The sequence below is a fragment of the Opisthorchis viverrini genome, assembly GCF_000715545.1.
Source record: "Opisthorchis viverrini unplaced genomic scaffold opera_v5_63, whole genome shotgun sequence".
Lineage (NCBI taxonomy): Eukaryota > Metazoa > Platyhelminthes > Trematoda > Opisthorchiida > Opisthorchiidae > Opisthorchis > Opisthorchis viverrini.
The window spans coordinates 1,876,559-1,898,438 of NW_008751719.1; the positions used below are offsets into that span (position 1 = coordinate 1,876,559).

General features: G+C 44.6%; 1 protein-coding gene across 1 annotated transcript; it reads right to left on the reverse strand.

The window, feature by feature from the left end:
• Positions 1-499: 499 nt before the first annotated feature.
• Positions 500-16,495, reverse strand: T265_04064 (hypothetical protein; the record flags this gene model as incomplete). Its single annotated transcript, XM_009168699.1, has 6 exons — positions 500-771; positions 5,232-5,300; positions 11,819-11,912; positions 16,046-16,255; positions 16,295-16,397; positions 16,441-16,495. The coding sequence occupies 6 exons, from the start codon at positions 16,442-16,444 to the stop codon at positions 619-621; spliced, it is 633 nt and encodes a 210-aa protein (XP_009166963.1).
• Positions 16,496-21,880: the final 5,385 nt, after the last annotated feature.

Below are 21,880 nucleotides of genomic sequence, written 5' to 3' on the forward strand. Positions count from 1 at the left end.
TTTCTGCACAAACACAAACAGACTGTTGTGATGCGACACCAGTTTATAAAACAACGTAAACAACAACGTCCACACACGTCTTTATTTACCTTGTAATCCAGTCAATTAAAGTATAATCTAGTGGGACTCACCGAAAGTGCCAGCACGAAAAACCAAGTGTCACCGACGAAAGTCTTATAAATGCAAACAGGCTGATATCAAGGTCAGAAAAATTGAAACTCTGTGCCTACGAACCGTAAACCAAACACGCGCCATCGCATACCACAAAGCCCAATAGAAAGTAAGCAGAGTTAACCGGATTGGTGAGACGGACAGCAACAGTTCCACATGAGACCCAATTTATACTACAGTCATTCAGTAGATGGATACTACTCGAGCTCATGAACGGAAGCTTAGACAGCTGGATTCGATCTCTGGCTTGTTGGCTGCTGTTGTTTAGGCCCAGTTATCCAAACTCTCCCGCTCTTCTAAATTTGTACGAGGTGAGAATAAAAAAATGCAGTTTATAGAATAAAGCCTCACGTAACAATTGAAACAGAAAAATTCAGAGGAAAGTATTTGGAATGAGTACAACGGCCAAATAATACATATTTACATAGAGGGAACACTGACAAAATTTTAGTCTGAAGGTTGCTTCGAACGTCTTCGGGATCCACCGGCACAATCTTTCTCACGACATTCTATCACATAACGCTGTGGAATCCGAATGGCAGGAGCATAACCCTCCGGATAAGAAGAGTCCTCAAAGTAGAGGGAGTATTCGTCATGCACCTAGTTAGAAAAGCGTTAAATATGAACTGAGGTGTTATTACAGAGGGAGAATCTCAAAGTAATTATGTAAAACGATTTCACTAGTTATATAGACCCACTGTGAAGGGAGCAGAGGTGAGCATATTACACCAAACTGAAACTATTCATCTACAATGTCCATAAAGAACTCAAATGGTGATTCCACGATACGAACAATACCAACTAAATGGAATTACGAATGGTCCGAGATTATCCAAGTTATTCGATCACTAGTTTGAAGTAGAATGGCTGCATCAGAGTTCGTAACAGGGTGTCCCCAAAATACTAGGTGGGGGACTCAACATAAACGATATAAGACATCTACCAAAAGTAACACGTAAAAAAATAATCCATATATATATATATATATATATATGGTGGATATAAGTTCGAAAACCCTCGAGTCGATTGGCCCACACTAATCAGTGGCTTTCACTCGCAAGGGTTCGGTTATAAACAGTGTACCATCTGGTCAAGATATGGCATTATTTAAACCCGTTTCTTGTTGCTGCAGTGGAGAAGGTGGAAGTAGTCGCAACCGCATAACGGGAGTGAAATAAGCAGCCACCTTATAAAGTGTATACAGAAGGTAGAGTTGATCTGGACAGTATAACACGTGTACCACGAGGCATTTTCCACTGAATTGCATTCACTGGGATAAAAGAGACGAGACGCCGATAACAAGGTCCTTACCAAATGCAAATCAGTGGACGTGAACCTAAATGTATGACAGTGCCTGGGAAAACACTTCACTCTATTAGAACACGACTAGTAGTGAGTAGCAGCCGCCAAGACCAGAAGTAGCACACAGTACAATTTAGACGAAAGCTCCCTCGACCACATGGAAAGTGTAAGATCAGGGCGGGTTAGGCTTTTAGGAGACAGGTGGTAATTAGTTCTATGAACAAATGGATTAATAAAGTCATGGATTAAATAGAACGTATGATCAACAGTAGCACGATCGGTAGGAGCAGAAAAGGGGACACTGAGGCAGCAAGGCGCTCTGGGAACAATAACAAGTACGCAACTATTTACAAATGTACTGATACGACAGTATACAAGAATGACGGCGCGAGGGGCAGTCAATACTTTCGAAGCAAAAGGAAACGGAAGCTATCTGAAAAAAGTGGGAATTGGGTAAGTTTGGTACAAAATGAGGCGACCGACACAACCAAGGTATGTTACTGGGTCGTCGGGCTTACTAATCACATCGATCAAGGGCGAACAGGTTTTCCTGTTCGGACGTGAAAATTCAGAAACATCTAGCGTGCGCTACTGGAGTAGTGGTAACACACTCGCCTCCCATAACATATATGCGGAGTTCAAACCCCAACAGGGCCAAGGTTATGCACTGCTGATGAACTTTAATAAGAGCGAAACTCCAGTCCAGTCGTTCCCTTCCACCTTTGGTGTGAACTCACCAGAACGATTACGCCAGGAAAGAAGGACGATTGTTCGAACGAGAGCGATGTGAGCGTGCATCCTACAAATCCCACAACCACCCAAAACTAATACAAACCAAATATACCTGTAGCTTTCGGCTGAGAGCTTGACAAAGCAGCATGTGCTACGAGCCAAAATTGAAATATGTGCTCAGGCTCGTTTGAAACAAAGTCCTAAGTTACAACACAGAGGAAATGCAAAAAGAGGACTTCCGATTAGATCGAGCTGGTGCACGCTTGTCCGCCATCCAAAGGGTCAGAGTTCGACCCCGGGAGATCCTATCAGAGCGGACGCCGAAAGTATGTACGGCTGACAGGAAATTTAAAAAGCGAAAACATTATCTCCCGAGTGGGGGAGAAGAAAGTGGGAGACAAGCAACAGGGAACCAAAGGGCGTCATGGCAGACAGGTTATAAGCCATATTATCCAAACAAAAGGGAGAAGTAACCACTAATTGCCGTTGATCCATAGGAGGAATGAATAGAAAGATAAAGACCTATTTAAGAAGAACACACTTTCGCAGAAACCAAAGTAGGAAAGACAAGGTTCTAAAAGTAGTTGGTGTCAGTAAGCAGACAGATTTATCTCCCAAGGGGAGATTTGACGTGGACACAGATGAAAAGTTCCCACCTCAAAAGAAAGTCAGCGAATCGCAATTGACCGAAAGTGTTGGACAAATATTAGAGACACTTCAGCCACTTTGGCGCTTGTCACTCACATAATCCCCCCGAAATTACAGAGTGCCGACAAGTGGGTGCTTCGTTAGTAAGAAGACCAATGAAATTTGCAAAACAAGGGATGATTCAGAGCGAATACCAGTCGACTTTAGCAAATAACTGTTCCGTTGCTGGCCGAGAAACGTCCAGATTCTTCGTAGTCAACCCTAAGCTGAGCAGCAGAGCGATAAGGCAACGGCGAGGCCCACATGTGTATAAAACTGCTACTACTACAAGAACGCAAAAGTAGCACCATTGTGAGTGAAAATATGTCATTGGCAGCTGGAGAGCAAATAGAATCTCCATTTACGGCACCATCGTTCGAACAGTCCTCCTCCTGCCTAATGCATTAGTTCTACTTCCTCTTCCTCTCTTCGGTGTGCCCTCATCAGAATGACTGGAGACTGTCTTGACAGTACGGTGTAGTCCACAACAGAAAACAAAACAGCAATCATGAGATCCTGATACGATGTTAATACAATAGCACCTGCGCATTGGTAAATTCATTTGCGAAAAAGAGTTGAATGAGGAAGATCATGCTGACGATGCGAACCAGGATTAAAAAATCAACTTTCAGGTAATATTATTCAAGTGACTGAGAGAATTTCAAGATCAAACAGTATCAGTGAAAAACAAACTTGCTGTCACAAATCAAAGTGACTAGAATCACTGATAATAAACTCCCCGGGAAGTGAATTGGTGTTGCCTAACGTAATGCCGTATGTTGAGAACCTTCCAGGGGCTCAAATAGACGGCAGCAAAACGTCCCGGTTTCTTCTATAAGATACCAGCATACACAGCTACCAACCCAAAAGTTATGGTGACACCCACTAATTTTTCTTCCAGATACACCCAAATAGTTGCTTTCTGAAACATTGAACGTGCTCTGTGGATATTATTATAAGCAAGTTGAGTAATCTATGGCACTCATTTGTATGCCATCCAGCGGATACTGGTAAAAGTCACACGTTCTACAGCGCTCACTATCAACTAGTTTCGCTGAATGCGGCGATTTGTGAATGGGGAAGTTAAAAGGAATCCCACCACTGACCGATATTATCTGTTGCAGTTGGCTCCACCAATGCCATACGTTGAGCGCTCGGTTCGACTTTTAAACTGAGCACGAATTTCATGGTGAAATCCCCAAAAGTAGATTCAGACGACCAAATCAGGTGATACGTGAACACGCTATCATCTGGCTAGGTACGGTCTTCCATCTTCCAAAAGTTTGTCACTCCAAGGCTACGATTTGCAATGCCACTCCCTAAAGCATGGGCATGACAGAAGCGCAGGATTCCATGTTATCTGCCAAGGAAAGCTCGATTTCTCACCTTGATGGTAATGTTGACTCTGCCAATCCATACTTAACCTTTTGGACTCTCTAACCGTCCGCCTCCCGAGGAAAACTAAATATACATGTGTTTTTGACCTTGTTTTGGACGCTAACACACGTAGTGCACCTTTGTTGGTTGTTTTGACGGGAACGCTAGCTTGGAGGGTTCAGACCGAGAAGTAAACTGAGAAAACACCTTTATTACACAGTCTATGGTCACCTCGTTGCCAGTTCGATACCAGCGTACAAAGGCTAGACTTTCAACATATCGGTGACCACAGATCCGAATACTTTTTACTACGGGAAGTCAAGAAGCCACATAGCGTGACCAGCTCTTTTAAAAACTGCATTCGATTGTTCGTGATTACTTCATCCACTTATCAGCCGTGTGATAGATCTCGTCTATCATCCAAATTTTCTGGTTCACATACATTAATTACTAAGACAGATAACATTCTTGTGTTCATAAGGCACCAAGTTGGCTGAATGCGGACGATGTATATGTGATTCAGTTCGGTAAATCCTTGAGGTGCTGGCACATTGCCGCACCACTACAGACTCCGCCAACCAGCAGAATAAGTGTTCCTCAGTCATAGATATCCACACAAAACCGTCTCCTCATCTTGACTGTGAGTGAGTACATTCAATCATCTATCCGGAAGGAATTGCGATACAGTCTTTGTAGATTATTGGGGATATTAAAGGGGGGAAGGAACTGTAATCCACGTTGCCGACTTGAAATAAAACAACCCACAGTGATTCACTTGGAAGCTGATGAGTTCAACGGATAGAAGCTCCACAATCAACAGAAAGCTAGGGTTTCAGGACCCATTGTATCAGAAACATAGATTATGCTACTGGGAACTATCAAGCTGTGTGTGCAGCGACCTGAATCACGGCAAACGAAGATAAGGGTGAGCAAATATTTAGATAAGAAAATCAACGGCTTACCTGTAATGGAACTTCATCAACAACCGCCTTATAGAAACAGGTCGTTTGTGGATACAAGGCAAAAACGGTCTAAACAGAGAACAAGTTGAAGAAAAGAAAAGCTGAAAAATAACCCTGTATTAATAATGTTGCAGGGTCACTTATTTTCAATCCTTAGCTGGTGCGAAAAGGAAACATGAATACGTTCCCCGTTCGACTCAAACGAGCCAGTGCTTTTAAGTGTGCTTCAAGTGAATAAGTAGTGCTAAGGCAGATTACGGATTCTTCGACCTGACATTCAAGACATTAGAATTTCGCATTGTGAGAAATGGGCGTGGAGTGATCAAAATTTGAAAGCTGATAACTCTCGATGTCGCCTTACTCGTAAAAAATCAAGTAAGCGTAGTCCCTGGATCTAAGCCTGGCAACTAGACAGCGAACGACAAAGCACTCACAGTGAATAGGGCTTAGTTGCCCATGTACGACATTCGAGATATCGCAGTATGTTATTTCCTTGACTACTCACACAATTGCTGAAAGCATGAGAAGGCGTTTGTGCAGCAAACTCGGTTGACGAATATCACGAAAGTAACATTCACGTGGAAATCAGTTGGGCAACGCGCTAGGACCAAACAAAATTCACAAATGATTGTAATTGGCGAATTGGGTTCAAGTAGAACATACGGTTGAGGAGAATGCGCATACCTGATGACCTTTAGAGCGAAACCGGTCGTGGGCTGTTTAAGAGATTTCAGTAACCTAATGAGAATGGCGTTCTACAATGCTACTCCCTTCATAAGTTTTAATTGGGGTTAAATTAGCGTGACCAATCTCCGGGATAGAACTAAAACTGCTGCCTTCCCAACGTGCATCGGTTTCATTGACGCCTTTTCGGTGAGCAATCGAACCAACAATACCAACATCCCATTTCCGGGCATATAACCCAAGAAAATGATCATACGGTTAGTCGTTTTCATTTCGAGATTGCAATACGATTACAAGGGAGCCTAACCTAACTAGCTAGTAGCAAACCCGGAAGATTCGCCTACCACATACACTTCACTGATACCAGTTTCCGGGCTCGTCTGTCACATTAGACTATGCCAATAGCTATATAGCTGCCACATGAAGTTTGCGCTGAGCTACGTGTGCAACCAACTGAACGCTTTGTATCGAGTGTGAAACAAAGGAAACAAGACCGAAGGGACAGCTCTAAAACAGCGGGCATACCCATATTTGTCAGGTGATGTAAGGACAACTGGGCAGTTGAAATCCAGGAAATGTGATGGATGGCTTAGAGGTCTACATCACTTAAACTTAAACGCTGCATCCAAAGCACACATACGGCTAGCTATTGCTAGTCAATAATCAGTTTGATATGTGCAGTGGTGGTCACAGAACATCAGTCCAAGCGCAGTGTAAACGCTCTTGTTTCTTCTGGTCTTACCAACTGTTGCGAGTGGACGAAAAAACAGTTTCACAGTGACAACAACCTCAAAACACATTAGGTTCGCATATACCGGGTCCATCCAAGGATAAGATACTGAGAATCCCTGGCTTGTCTATTTTCTAGCCTGTCCTTACTTTGCAAGAATTTTATTTTTACTGAGATGATGAGAACGAGCTGACTAGCAGCATTTTGGTGCAAGTGGAGTGTTGTGGACCACATTCCATTAAATGCCTTCTTATTACCGTGAACCCCGGTCTGGATGGTCGTCTGATCGCCTGGTGCGCTTGATCAAACCAGAAAAGTCAACGAGCGTGCAAGCCAGCTGCTCTGTTGATCACTGTCACGTACAAGCGGTCAAAAGTGATACTAAGAATACAACGCATCTGTCAAGAACAACCAATGAAATCTGTCTCAACAAAAAACGGTTATTCCATTGATAGTTATGAAGTCCCGTTACGTTCGGAGCTGGTTCTATTAATATCGAGGTGGAATCCAGTGCAAGGCTAGGAAAAGTCTTTCCATATCATGCCGTAGCCCACAGTTCATTATTAGTGAATGAGAACTGGATGGAGCAAGATGCAGGTTGACTGCCTCTAATAACTAATTCGAACAGTAGTCTAGCTTCTACATGCCCGAACTGGTATGAGGGAGCACCAAACCAAGTGCGTACACTGACGCGTTCCATATGAATAAGCGCTTGTAGCCATGAAACTCCGGAGAGCTACATGATATCTGAATGTGAACTCAAACGACCGGGATCTCACTTTTTTGTCTGCTCACAGCGACAAAGAACAAACCAGTGGCATCGAAAACTTTGGCCAGTTGGCCTAAAACTAAGCAGTCAGATCAGCATGGGCGACTACGGAAACCACTAAAGGGACAGCGTGCAATTTAGCGATCAAACCTCCGAGCAACTGAGTGCTCCACGGCGGTAACCTGACCAGACAGCGTATTTCCTCAAATGGAGCGTTTTCGTTAATATGCTTACAGAAGATGACGCGCACGCTTTATGGGATACATGAGCGTTAAAAAGGATCCTGAGGAATTTCAAACGTTAACGTAGGAGTGATGAAGACCGAAGTGCATGTCTCTTACGCGAGTTCATCTAAAATGACTAAGAATCAATTTATGCATCAATGTACAATAACGTCTCCTGTTGAAAACTCGTGTTAAGTCCTTTCCTACTCATCAAAAGGCAATGGTCTTTGTAAATCAGTGATCTCTGTTTAGACGTCGTGTTCGTTTCATTGTCGGGAAATAAAAGTATCTACGATGTAACATGAGCAAGCTGCTTTAAGTCCAAACGAACCAGGTACTGTCACAAGGACGCATCTCGTCCATCTAGATAAATGTAGTTTCTCACCAACCTATTGTACACTCTGTAAAAGGATGATTTTCACCCATTTTCAACGAGCTTCGTTCACGGGAAAAAGCGAAGTCTCCGATCGGTTCAACTCCGAAATACACGGGCTATACTAAGGCTGGTGACGGAGCGGATCTACACACCGGATAAATGAAGTGAAAACTGGCTGATCAAGATGTGGTGATGGCCTTGACTCCTGAACTAAATTCACAACACAACAACACTGACTGATGGGAGGTGAACACAGGTGAGACAACGGTAATGTGTTCCAAAAAAGATATCGCTTGGGTATAAGAGTACTTGAAATTTACGTGGGTTTTAACAGCAAAATCCCTATGAAACTGTACAGGTAGGTGAGGTGAAACCCCCCTACCACTAGGCTACATCTATGTAGGTCAAGGCGAAGGCATACGACAGCACAAACCAAAGAGCTGCCATGCAATCAGTCCGGAGAGATCATACTCCGATTCCCCCATGTACCCCGCGAGGACTGGTGGGAGCACACCGTCCGAACTGTGGATCGTCAAATAGCAGACCAACGACGTTATTCGATAACAAGAACACCGTCCGAACTGTGGATCGTCAAATAGCAAAACAACGTTATTCTGATAACAAGATTCTAGACTCCTGAAATGTGCGTTTCATAGTTAAGTCGATGACAAGGTAGAACGGAAACGGAGAGGGGACAGCCTTGTCTTGGAAGCCTTTGACAGTTCACTGAAAACATTTATACGACTAGATGTGTGGAAACAAAGTGTATGGAACATATTGTCATTTGGTCTAGTGTACGTCAGAAACGCGACTTATGTACGGGATCAGAGGTTGCTTTGAAGTCAAATAAAACAGTAATTGTTGGTATGTGACATGTGTGGCGCTGCTTAAACATTCCATGCGACGTAAAGATTCCTAATGGAGATTTCATCTTATAAGTAAAGCCTATCTACGCTGAAAAGCCTAAAGGCACTGTAGAGCTGTTTCATCTCTACCGGAAGTCATTCGCATTATGCAGAAACTACAGGAAGTCTCGAATCCGTAACATTCTGGCCGCTAGTTTGAACGCAACCGTGCGGTCATGAGCAGATGATCAGCATAAAAATTGGCTTGTACTTAAGCAGGATATAGAGCTACTCATCCTTCAATCATAGAACCCACATCACGAATTGACTGGCTCCTTGACTGACGGCTACTGAGATGGAAGTGTCACTTATCGGGCGGATTTTATCCTTCCTATGAGCTACGTATAGCTACTTATATCACCTGACACAAATAGCCCTTTGGCATCTAAATTCGAAAGACATATCGGAACCTCATAAAATGCGTGAGGACCACGGTTTGAGTGGAGCGGGTTGGATGAAAAACCTAGGTATAAAATCCGACGCCCAGTGCCATTGATTCCGTTTTGTGGATAAGTTGAAACAGCTTCTGTGCATCCCTTTTGCCCTGGCCTCTATTCATTGGAAGGCCTGGCTCCAAAACGCCCCTCCACCTACAGAGAAGCGTCGTTTGAGGAAATTTCTAGCAGACCACCTAAGGATACAACTTGTATCAGGAAACGATAGCTCTGAGATCCAGTGATCAGGACACGCGCGCTCGGAAATGCCACACGCTACGTTCCCAGTGTCATGTACAGCCACATCACCACCCAGTTACGAGCAGTTCATTCTGAGGAAGCTCCTTATAAGGTATCGCATAGTTCGTTTTGGTGAGACCGCTTAATTTTTAACTAATCCTTTCAGAGGTTTGGCGACCAATAAATCCAATGATTGTTTACCAAACCGTTCTGCAACGAAATGGAATTTTGCTGCTTGTGCTTATCATGGAGATAGAAGAAATCTACATCAGACGATGGCATGATTTGAATCAACCTCTGTCCTGCAGAATGATCAACAGTCAAGTACTAGAACCACCCTTCAGTAAATGGTCGGTGTGGCTCTACAGTAGTTAAGTACCTGAGGGTACCAGGTAGGAAACGGTGTCCACTGCACCCAAAACCTACTAATTCAGGTGGACAACTGGTGGTCAGTAGAAAGTTCTCCATGATGTTTTTCATTATCGTCACGCCTTGTGTGAAGATGAAATATGCCACAAAGTAGTGTCCAGGAGGATTGAGGCGCCCCATGTATGCACTGAAATCTCTGCATTGTGAATAGGATGGCTGTAAGCGAAATGCATTCGTTTGCATAAGAGTTTGGTTTTCGCGGGAGACTCACCTGGAACGCAGCTGAACCTCCCGTTAATGATAATTTTAAGATGGTTGTCGATGGTTAGTTGGTGCATAAGCACGAACCATTAGCAGATGAGGGTTATTATTTCCTCCAGTAGGAGTTCTTAAGGAAGTGGACAGGTGAACAGCAATGTTTACAAGTATCCAATGAAGCATGGGAGCCTCAGTTGAGGGCATTAGAGCTATATCAGTACCGGAGTAGTCAGACGTAGCAGTTGAAGAATTATCTAAAGTCACAATCGATAACGTCTGAGTAGTGAAGGTGTCCTATGCTCAGAATTCAGAAAAGGTTTACGATGAAGCAGTAGAAGTGCGTACAAGAGCACCTAATTGGCCAGCCCGCCAAATTCAACAAAAAGTAAAACCAGATCAGACTAACGAGTGGGAAGCGATGTAGGTGAGTGATGGTGTTCACTTTAGCCGTCTTACCGAGTAGGTGAGAGGCACTTACAGCTGGAGTTTAAAGCAGAGTGATTAAACTGAAGGAAAGGGGGGTAATAGGGGATAATGAAGAGACGCGGAAGGCGTCAGCAATCCCATGTTGTCGCTAATTCACCCTGCGGATAAGGCGACCCGGTTGAGGCCCTCATGAGATAGTCAACGTAGCATGGTATTCATTGAAAGTCATTTGCTTACTTACTTAGATGCTTATTTATTTATGTATTTTGAGGGTATTGGTCACCTGAGAAATCGGAAGCTAATGTTTTAGGCGTTGATAAAAGGCGTTGACAATTACCAACTGGCGCTGTCAACTGTTTCCATCCCTTAGTGTTTACAGATAATGAGAGCAATTGCGAGAACCGTATTGGAATACCACAGCGTTCTTGGAATTAAACACTACAACTACTAGGGTCAAATGTGCGCTTGGGCTTGTGAAACTTACCCATGCAGTTCATGCGGTGTCTGATCACTCAGGTCTAAACTTAGACCGTACAGCGGCGAAGCATCAGTGTTGAAGACTGATGTCATGCTGTCGATGATGATGAAACTTAGGCTGACTAATAAGAATGAAGTAACAGAATCAGCGTCACCGAGTAGAAGAAATCAGGCGCTTACTTCCCGGTCAATCTCGTCTACCACAAGGAGCAACCAGGAGATAAGCGAACCAAAATACATACACGTCATTCACACACATTTGTTGTGTACTATTGTGCTTGTTTACGATAGTATGATCTGCAATTATAGCTATCCAAATTGCTCGGTTGTAATCCGATAGAGATACAATCGACTCCACTAAGAGTTGAAATGATTGTAAATCTCAACGACAAGATGAAAAAACTAGAGACAATCCCGAGGATGTCAAGTAAAATCCCCAATGAGACCGCATGATAGAGCACGGAGGCATTTCATGTCACACTGTAATATTGACAGGATGTCTTCATGGAATTTTGCCCGCAGTACTGTTGGGTATTCGACAAACCAACACAATCCACTAGCCGAGTCGAAGTTCAACAGTATAATTCTAAACTGCCTAAACATGTACGAGTGAAAATGAGACATAATAACATCAATAGGATTGTAGTTAACAGAACAGAGGAGAGATTACCATAAAATACATAACATTCACTCACCGTGCCTTTAGGGAATATGGCCTCCGGGTTTGTCACTGGATTGGCCTTCCATTTTGGGAGGGGAATTACTTTGGATCGAGGAAGTGTATAGCGCCTATGACACCCACACCAAAGCGAACAAAAGTTAGGACATTAGGGGTGCATACAAACATCAATGAAACCAATCAAAATATGGAATTGTGTAGGAGACGTATATAGATGTATGAAAAAACGGGGGTATAGCACCAGCGATGAGCACAAGACATGAGGAATGTTCATGCGTACGGAATCGATGGTTGCGTGTTAACACATGAGGGAACCGTGGACTAACATCACAACACTGTCGGGCCGGATAGGTGGTTGAACCGAACTTGGGAATGAACAAACCGAGCTGAACCATATTTCTCACTCACTTCGGTCTGAAACACATTTAGAGGTAGAAAGAGTACGGTACGAGTGACGGTGACAAAAACGAGGGCCTAGACCCAATAATTATGATATGGGATAAACCTGGCTCTTAGATGGATTTTCCGAAAATCGCAGCCAATGCAGTCAATGATGTGCTATAATAACTGCCGATAACCTGACCCAATCTCTAACGCTGGTTTAATGTTACCACATGTTTCAAGCGTTCACCGTTTGTTGCATTTTCCCATGGGACTTCAAAAATGTCATTAGGAAGTAGCTGACTCCGTATGCTCGGTAGAGCCGTGGGTGAATGGGGAACTTGAAGAAAACCAGTAAATTCGTCGTTTTGGCCCACTGAAATACTTTCAGCAGACCCGTTCCATTTTCCGAAGATATTTTCCTCAACGCCTTCCTGAAGTGGTGCCCTCACTCAACTGAAAGTGCTAAAACGAGTGTCAAATGCTTCGGCTTGGTTGACAGTCTATTGGTCATATAGAGTAGTTGACGAATCCCCTATTCCAATCTAGTAACACCGGAAAAGTTAAACAACTTCGACAGACTGCCACTTTCGAGTGGTCACAATAGCAAGGAAAAATTCCCACATTTTTTCCGCTAACTTGCAGATTGTACTTAAATGTGCGAAGTCATAAAGAATTAGCGGCTAGGTCACCATTTGTACCACATTCCATAAAAGCACCATGAATTTCGAGCAGATACAATTTTTTCTATGCATGCATGGGAAGCGTTGCGGCGGTTATAAACCCAACGGCTGAAGCAAAGGACAAACAAGCTGGAGTTCCTGAAACGATAAAGTACCCCTCTACTTGGTGGAATTTTCGAACCCTTCCCTTTGTATATTGCACGACCAGTACGTACGGTTCCTCTGATTGACTGCGGGTTCAGACAGCCTTTTAGGAAATAAAACGTGTGCAGACCCTAGCTGCCGAAACACAGTACTGGCTGTATCACTCTGGACCTAAAGGCAGACTGCGGTCAAAAGAGTGCCACAGTGGTTATCAGCCCTAGTCGGTTTACACCTCCGAGGATCGTGTTAGTTCTTTTTAAAGCTGGTGCGTACAAACTCACCGTTATCTCAATATGTGCACAGTTGGTCGAAGGTCATGTTTACGACCGTGTCTAGGTGGTTTTCACCAGATGCCAGAAAACGACAAGTCCAAAACCACCGGAAACCCGGGTTCATACACGGGTTTAGTTGATCAAACTAGGTGTCACATTATCGAATTGTATCTTTAGTCAAAGACGTGAGAGGTCAACATCTGGTTCGAGGTGTATGTCTAACGGGCACTCCAAACACCAAAAAGACCTATTAATGCCATACTGAAGCGGTGGGATAACAGCTCCCCCAACCCAACTATATACTGCTTCCATGGAGCTGGACGACTGTAAAGTGCAACAAGTAGGGTAGGCCACACGAGCCCAGCTTAACAAACCAGAAAGTGCCTTAATACTCGATTGCTGGTAAAAATCGAGTATCGTTGGTGATTCGAGACTGTAGTAGCTGGAACAATTGTGTACACGATTTACAGCTGATAAATTGAACTGAATTGGAAGGAAAGGCTTCACGGCACCATTATACTCTCTCCATCAGTTGTGCCGGTCCATGTGGAAAGCGAAACTATTCTTATCCGACTGGAGCACTTAAATGTTGCCGCTGTTCCCCGAGGAAGGCAACAAGATAGTCTGAGAGAACCACCAGGCCTCCACTCACAAGATACGCTGCACAAAACTTTACGGAGCTCAAGTTAAACCGTCCTCTAACAAAACAGCCTTATCGTACCGACCCTAATTACAAAGGGATTTAGTGCCATAAAGGTTGTATTGATAGAACCTCCACTTGTAACAGATACTGGGATATCATTTTAACTTCTGACTTCAACCACACAAGCCTCGACTCAGTGGACTAAGATGCCCCAAACGATCGATCGTCATCCAAGATAATAAGCCTAATTAGGTCGAACGAACTCACTACCGAAGGCCGATTAAGGGTGCACGGAGAGCAGCTAGACGACTTAACACAGCAGGAACGTTCACCATCCCCAATCCCTTCCGACTGGGCCATCAACTGAATAACAGAATAAGACCTTGGGGGTTATAACGAAGTGCGATCGAGAAACAGCCTACTTGATATCGACTACTCCTAGGTAGTAACTTTAAAAGCGTTTGCTCCGCATTCGATCGTAGCAACCACCACGCTACTATGACCAGTCCGAAGATTAATCCCACCATAATGGGTACATTTTCAACTGTTCCAAAGGGCTTAAGAGCGTCGCTGACTCTGAAAGATTATCATCCAAAAGACTGGGGCCACCAGTGGATTTAAACCCTCAATCCATCTAATGGTCGGGCCAAGGATGACGTCAAAAGCCGTCACAACAACAGAAAGGATTTCCTTCGATCGAAGAACGTCTTGTGGCGAAGAAAAGAGCTCAGCCTTGGGATAAGGCTTGGGAGCTGCTGCTCACCTCAGCCCATTTTACGGGTGCAAAACCTCACGCTTAGCAGTCGGTTCGACAGCTTGAAGCTTTTGGCTACTGGGTCATCCATGAAACAAGGTAGCACGATCTGTTGTCTAACTGTGATGTCCTTCGCTGCTACACCCGTATAACGCAACGCTGAGCGTATCTGTAGCCATGGACAGTGCAATGATCCGACCATGTTCCTTTGAACACGGTTCAATCAGGCATCGCTCCGTTTAGAAGTCATGTGTACGAGAAACGTGTGGAAAACAGTTAACGTAAAAACCAAACTTGATACCCGTTGGTAACTTCATGGGTTATGATGATTCACACACCTAAGGAGTGACATCTTCACATATTGCATTTCAAGAACAATTGTGAAGTCATATCTTTGCTGTGACTCCGTACACATTTCGATGAAATGGTGTACAATACAGTGAGCCTCCAACTAGAACAGGTGATTCAGTGACTTAGTCGAACTAATACCACTTCTACGCGAAGGCAACACTTTCAAACCAAAACAAAGCGCAGATATCCAGTGGCTATGCGCTTGGAAGGCAAGTCTGACGTTTCTGATAATCTTCAATCCATATACTTAAGACAGATTGCTGAGTAACTCGCCGAAGGTTTCAGTGCGCACACTGGCCAAGACTAACAGTGAAGAGTTTTTAGCAGATAGACTAAGGTTTTGATGATAGAATTTGAGGATACTATATATGTTGTCCGCGGGCAATTCACCTAGGTATGAACAAATCCGAAAGTTATTCTAATGAGACGCAAAACACTTATAAAGCGCAATCTCAGGTGTGAAAACCCCAACAAAATGGCCACTTTTGACAAGCCGCATCAAAGCGCACTGTGGGGATTCAAACTGTAACTAACCAACAGAAGACTTAAATTCATGCAAGGATGATGATGGGTTCATAAGTGCAAGGGCTCCATATGCTCAACACAAAGAGGTTGACGAGTCTCCGTAGATTGTCTAACTGTTTACGATGGGCTGCTGTGCAGATAAGCAGAAGCATCCAAAACGGATATCTGGTTACCAGGGATCGCACTCCTTTAGCCTTAGAGGTTTACCAATTTTTGCATTCGTTAATTATATTCACCTTATCTTGGCGTCGGACGTAGAGCAAAATGATATTCATGGTGTCTCCATTAATTCAGCAGGTCCACTCGTGTTAGTGATTTCTCGTTCGAGAGGTTGGCTTACATCTGTCCCAGGTAGATAATAGGGCACAGTGAAGCAATGCATCAGCCTCCAAAGAAAGTGCGCAGAAATGCCAGGATTGAGAAAGCCGATAAGATTCGGCCCACGACACGCAGCGTATGCAAAATCACATTCAACTATAACACCACTCACACTTTACCCTCCTCAGCGTCCACATCTTCTACTTGATAAGTTCTTTTTTCAGCGTCGTAACTGACAACTTCGGCCAAAATACAGCCTTCGGATAAATTGCATGCGGCAGTTGCTGCAACATCTGGTTCAGGTACCAAAGCTGCCACCTGATCACCAGCCTGCGCTGTGGTACTTGCAGAAGCGGGAATGGAACCACACAATGGCGGTGCCCTTCAGAGAGGTCGATAAGAGAGGATGTAAAATCCTTACTTCTCTCCAGATTTTCCAACCCACATTGGTATGGACTTTGCATTCTCTTGTAATACGGACATCAAGACCCCTCGACGAAAATTCCGCGGACCCAAAGCCAAACCTGAGAAATGAGTAATACTGTAGATACTTGGGATGAAACATACGCATTTCGTGTTCCACCTGATGGATTTGTGAGACTTTGTTTAAGGCATTCAGCAACGAACTAATAAATGATTAACAAGTAAAGTTAGGACGATACATACGTCTTCTGACGCTGAGCTTCAGCGATGGCTTGAGCGTAGAGGGACTTCAGCTGCGGTTTATTCACTTAAACAATGAACAAAACCAAACACGCAAACCAACCCTTAGAAGAGCGTTGCCTGCGACGCAAAGCATCCAAATTAGAGAGGGTTGTCCTGCCTTCTGAAACTTCTTTCTGTGGTGAAAATGTAATAGTTCAATGAAAACAAACCACTGCTTTTTTGCAAAGTGACAAGAAATCCTTGGTATGTTCGCGCAGTTGCTCTTGTCCGGACGTCAGCGAACTCATAATTTCCTGTGAGGGATATATACGACTGAAAAAATTATCGAAGTAGAGTTAAGAATGGAGGCCTGTTTCGATTATCAGCGCGAGTTACAGATAAAACGTCAACAGATAAGTGTGGAAAATATTTTGGTTTGTAACTAGTCTGTTGACTTCGGCGTGCGGTAAAACTGTCGAAACACCGCTCTCGATGGCCTGTTAACCCTCCTTTTACTTGCTTTTCTTCTCAAAAAATGGTGGTAAGGGTGGTAAGTTCTGACACAACAGTGCGAACAAACGAAAATAGCTCCTGAAAGGTTTTTCGTCCTTTATGACTCAAAACGGGTAAACAATACAAATTGAATTCACGAAACGTAAAAAGAACAGTAAAAAACGAACCCACAGCTGCATAATTGGGTTCTGATTACCAGTGACATGATCTGAGGGCTTTACCACTTGTGACACTGATGAGCGTTGGCAAGACGGGACCGCATTTGTTAAGAGGCGGGGTGCTCCACTGCAGACCTAATCAGTCAATCAATCAATTCAATTTCTCAGCTACAAACCGTGTGCCATAGTCACATAGGTTCAAGCTGCTACAGTTTCGATCACCGGAAAACGGAAAAGTGGAATATACAACCAAGCCTTGCAGGCAAAGACATGTTCAGTTTGTTCGGGAATCGGAGAGCTACGCGCTGAAAGCGAAAGCTTTGATGTCCGAGCGCAGCTGACTGCTCGATTGGGCGATTTATGCCAATGTCAATGTCCCGAGTTCCCTATCCAGGGAGGCGGAAGTTGACCTAATGGCTCGAGAGATACAGTTATGGACCACAGAGAGTAACGTAGCCTAGCAGCAGCCACCGCAACCATTGCGGAAGTTCGGTGTTGCATAGGTCACGGTTGGTTGGACGGCACTTCGTAAACTACTCCGAAGACAAGCTCCGACTATTACACTTCTGATCACTATATTAAGTCACCACAGATCATGTTCGCGTATTCGCTGACGTGGAACAGCATCTAGAAAATTAACAGACGATTGCGTTTTTGGCGTGGCATTATGAGAAATGAAGTGTTCGGCTCAGAACTCGGACTGGAGTGGGGATACCCGGAATTTCTGTCTGCTGCTCCAGCAATCGGTGCTTGGTGCCACAGAATCCGCTGTCTGACATGCCAGCTGGTTGGTCGTCTTCGAGATGGATATTTCCTCCGGCGACTGAAAGTTGCGGAGCTGTTTCTTGTCTGCCGATGTTGCGCTCAACTAAGCTTTCTCTCTGCAACGTATGTACGCATTCGGATGCCACCAGTAGAATTTTACCGCCCCACCAGAACGGTAACGGATAGGGTTAAATCTTTGTCTCTGGGACACGATGACGGTGAACTCTAAGCCACGAATTCCATGAAGTGGGAACCCTGTATCGAATTTGAAGTAACTGGGGACGTACAAGCGCCCCACCCTGAACGAAGAAGTGATAGTCACTCCACATGTCGTATTGAACAGCAACACACCAATAGAAGTCCTCACTTTATGCACCACGACATGATCAGTCACATCTAAGGCGACGATATCGAGGAAAGCGATTTTATGGTCACACTCGTGGCACAATACCTGGAAGGCTATCGGAATGAGCTTGCTGAACGACCCGCATAAGAGATCAAGGATACCAGCGGCTGACATGTAAGTTAGTACAAATACCACTTTCAAGGCCTTTCTCTCTTTTCCACCGATGGGTAGGCCGCCGCGACAAACCATACTTCCCACATGTGAGTGCACGCACTTCAAGCTGATTAGTTCGACGAAGTGGTCCAAATCGCTGTGTAGAAGGCCCGAGTCGTCGCAGCTGCGAGTCAACAGTGAGAGGTCGCCGAAGCTTGTAAGACGACGCTACGGACAATTTGTCATAATGAAGCGTTCCCCATGGCTCTAAAAGATAGGCCTCATCTAAAAAAGGTCGGTATCTAGTACAGAATGTTGTTTTCATTTCCTTGGCCTTCGGTGTCCACCGGGCTTCATAGGTAGTGCGAACGCTCACTTTCAATTGATGTCTGACAATTCGTCGTGCCAAATTATATTGAAGACTAGTGGGAATATTTCTCCAAGATGCAAGTAGTGCTATTGTCCTGTCTGATGGCCAGTGCCTGAGGGCATTTAGTAGCGCAGTGCCACAAGTAAAATTAGAAGCAATGTAAAATCGTGGCGATTCGGTTCTTCGGGAGACTATTCTAATAAATTCGTTTAGCTTCGGGATTTGCCACCTCCTCAATTGCCAAACGATTTATTTGCACCTTATGCGAGACAGAAGCGACCCTAAAGAAGTGCGGGGTCGGAAACCACATAATGTAAAACGAGCAAATCAGTTGTTGATCCCCGCCATCATTGACTCATGGCGATGTAATTCATTTGGGTTAGTGATTGGCACGTTGTTGAATGACGCCATGTGGTCATACGACTTCAGTTTTTTTGAAAGTTAGTATTGCACAGCGGTCGTCACATGGACGAAGCACTCGTTCATCATACGCAACACTTCCAGTTCAGGTCGACCACCCAAAGGGGTTTCAGGCCCGCTAAGTCTGCCCACTTGCGTATTCAGATCTCCGGCAACTACAACAGGGCATTCAAGGGGCCATAAAACTTGTCTTTGGTGGCGTCAGAGATATAGTCGATTGGGGAATAAACATACGCGACAGACAGCGGTAAGCTTCCTGCTCGTTACTCTTTCGCGGGCGTTGCAAGACCAACCGCACAGGGGTGACTATCAACGGATATCCAGTCAAGCAAAGATCCTTTCGTCCGGTAACTAAGGACGACACCGATCCGTGCACATTCTGCCGCATTGGCCTCTGGATTACCAGGCGTGCACGGCTGGAGGCGAATGGAAAGTAATGAAGCAGTTGGCTCAGCTATTCTGTTAGAACTTTGAATGCTTGTTTGTGATACACACCATGCATGAATATCAAGCGAGTCCTGTGAGAGCAAGAGCAGCTTGTTGTGCTTCTTGCCTTAGAGTGCGAACATTAAAGAAGATTTAGGCTTGAAGACTGATTTCGAGGTGCCTAAGGTTGTTGGTGCCTGCTAACGAGCAGTTGTTGCATCCCAAACCAACCATGAACATACACATTTTGATTTTGACTGTGCTATAAAAACTGACTCCACTCCCGATTAACCCTGAGAAGATAGTCGGCTGCTCACCACTCAGTGTGAGCAGGCAGGACAGCATTTGTCACTCCCTGATATGAAATTCCTCCAATACTTCCTAACGCACAGGAAGTTATGCGCTATTCAGTGCAATATTTATGTTGAGCACGGGGCGTTGGACACGCACATTAGTGCGGTATAGTGCAGTTTTTGAGTGCGTGGTAGCTACGGGGAACTCTGGAGATTCTAGACAGACACCAGTATCCATTATCCCCCGCCGTCCATAAGCGATGTAAAAGCTATATGCGTCCAGTGCATCTGGTTTGTTGGACGACGGGCGGTTAGCTTCTTCAGCGTCACACCGAATTCTCAGTGGTGGAAAATATACAACCGACAGCCAATCGTTCTCCAGTGTTCAGTGCGCGCCAGCTTCCATTTCCGATCCAAACGCAGCAAAAGAGGGCCGCAGAGTATTGACACACCCAAATTGAGTTCGCCGAAACTATAGGGTTTGCGAAATTGCTATTTTGATAGGAAGTTAGTTTAATCAACTTGCACCTTCCCGCGACATGATGCACGTGCCGTGGGCTAGATGCACACCCCAAATAACTCGGAAACCGTGGTTCGAAGGTGGAAATCTTTAGCATAAGCTTTTAACATTTGATGGTAATTTTTGGGGCATGTGATGTCTTCCCAAACAGCCGCAATTTTGTTGAAAGTTGTTTAAATCTACACAATCCACACGATATTCAATACCCGCGATATTCATATTTTATTGGCTGCTTTGGCTGAGTACGTGAATGCGGAGGATGCTTTTGTGGAGAATTTAGCTCGTCAAAGTTTTTTCTCATTCAATGCATTTCAAGTCTCTTTAAAAGAGTACCAGACGAAACATTTCGTTGTTTTCCTCCGTATAAACTCCAAAAAGAGCAGCAATTTGCAGCTTTTGTATGAGAATCCTTCCACCATTGCAGCAGACACCACTGCAGACGGAGCCGAAGCCGTGGAATTCGTCGCACATTGTAAGTTCATGGTTGATTGTGTGTACGTTGTAGCACACGTCGTGCTGATTGTCGGGCAAGGTTGCACATTCGCCGGTACCATGACTGCTTGGGGGTTACTTCCTACTACCTGGAGCACAACCATCCACGCAGCAAGTTTATTTTTGACAGGCTCCCCATTAACCGGCGACTGACAAATGATGAATTAAAGGAGTGTTCTACCATTTTGAAATACGGTGCTTCGTCATCGGAGATTCGGCAGTACGTCGCCGACCACTTTGGAAAGGTACTCACTATCAGGGATGTGCGTAACTATCGCGTCAAATGTCGACCCCCATTTTTAAGTAGGTCGTTGGTTAACTTTTATTCGGTTTCTTAGATGACATGTCGACCATCATAGCCAAGTTCCGAGAGCGCGGTCGCGTGCTGCTGGTGGAATCGTAGGGTGGCAGATTTAGTCACCTGTCCTTTTCTCGAACGCACCAGGTAGCACTCTTTAGACGTTTCCCGGACGTTGTAAACGTTGATGCTACACACGGTACTAGCCGTCTTGGGTAAATAAATTTAGAGACGCTGACGTTCGCTGTTAAGTTACATTCCTTGTGACAGATGGCATGGATATCGGTCGACCCGTAATGTATGGCTTTGTCGAAAGCGAGCGTTTTGCGCCATTGCGCAAGCTGTTCAGCTTGTTCAAGGATATGATGGGTGGACGATATGCAGTCAAAAGGTTCGTCATGGACAAAATGACTTCGCAGATGCGGGCTGCCCAAGCTGTATTTGGCGGCGACGTAGTGCTGTGCTATTTTCACGCACGACAAGCCATCCGGAAGCACGTATGTTTCATTGCTTTGGTGTAACTTTTGCAGACAATTTCCAGCCGCAGTCGGCACATATTCCACCGTATGGCTCGCTTTGATAATGCAGCTGAGTGAGTGACTGTGCAC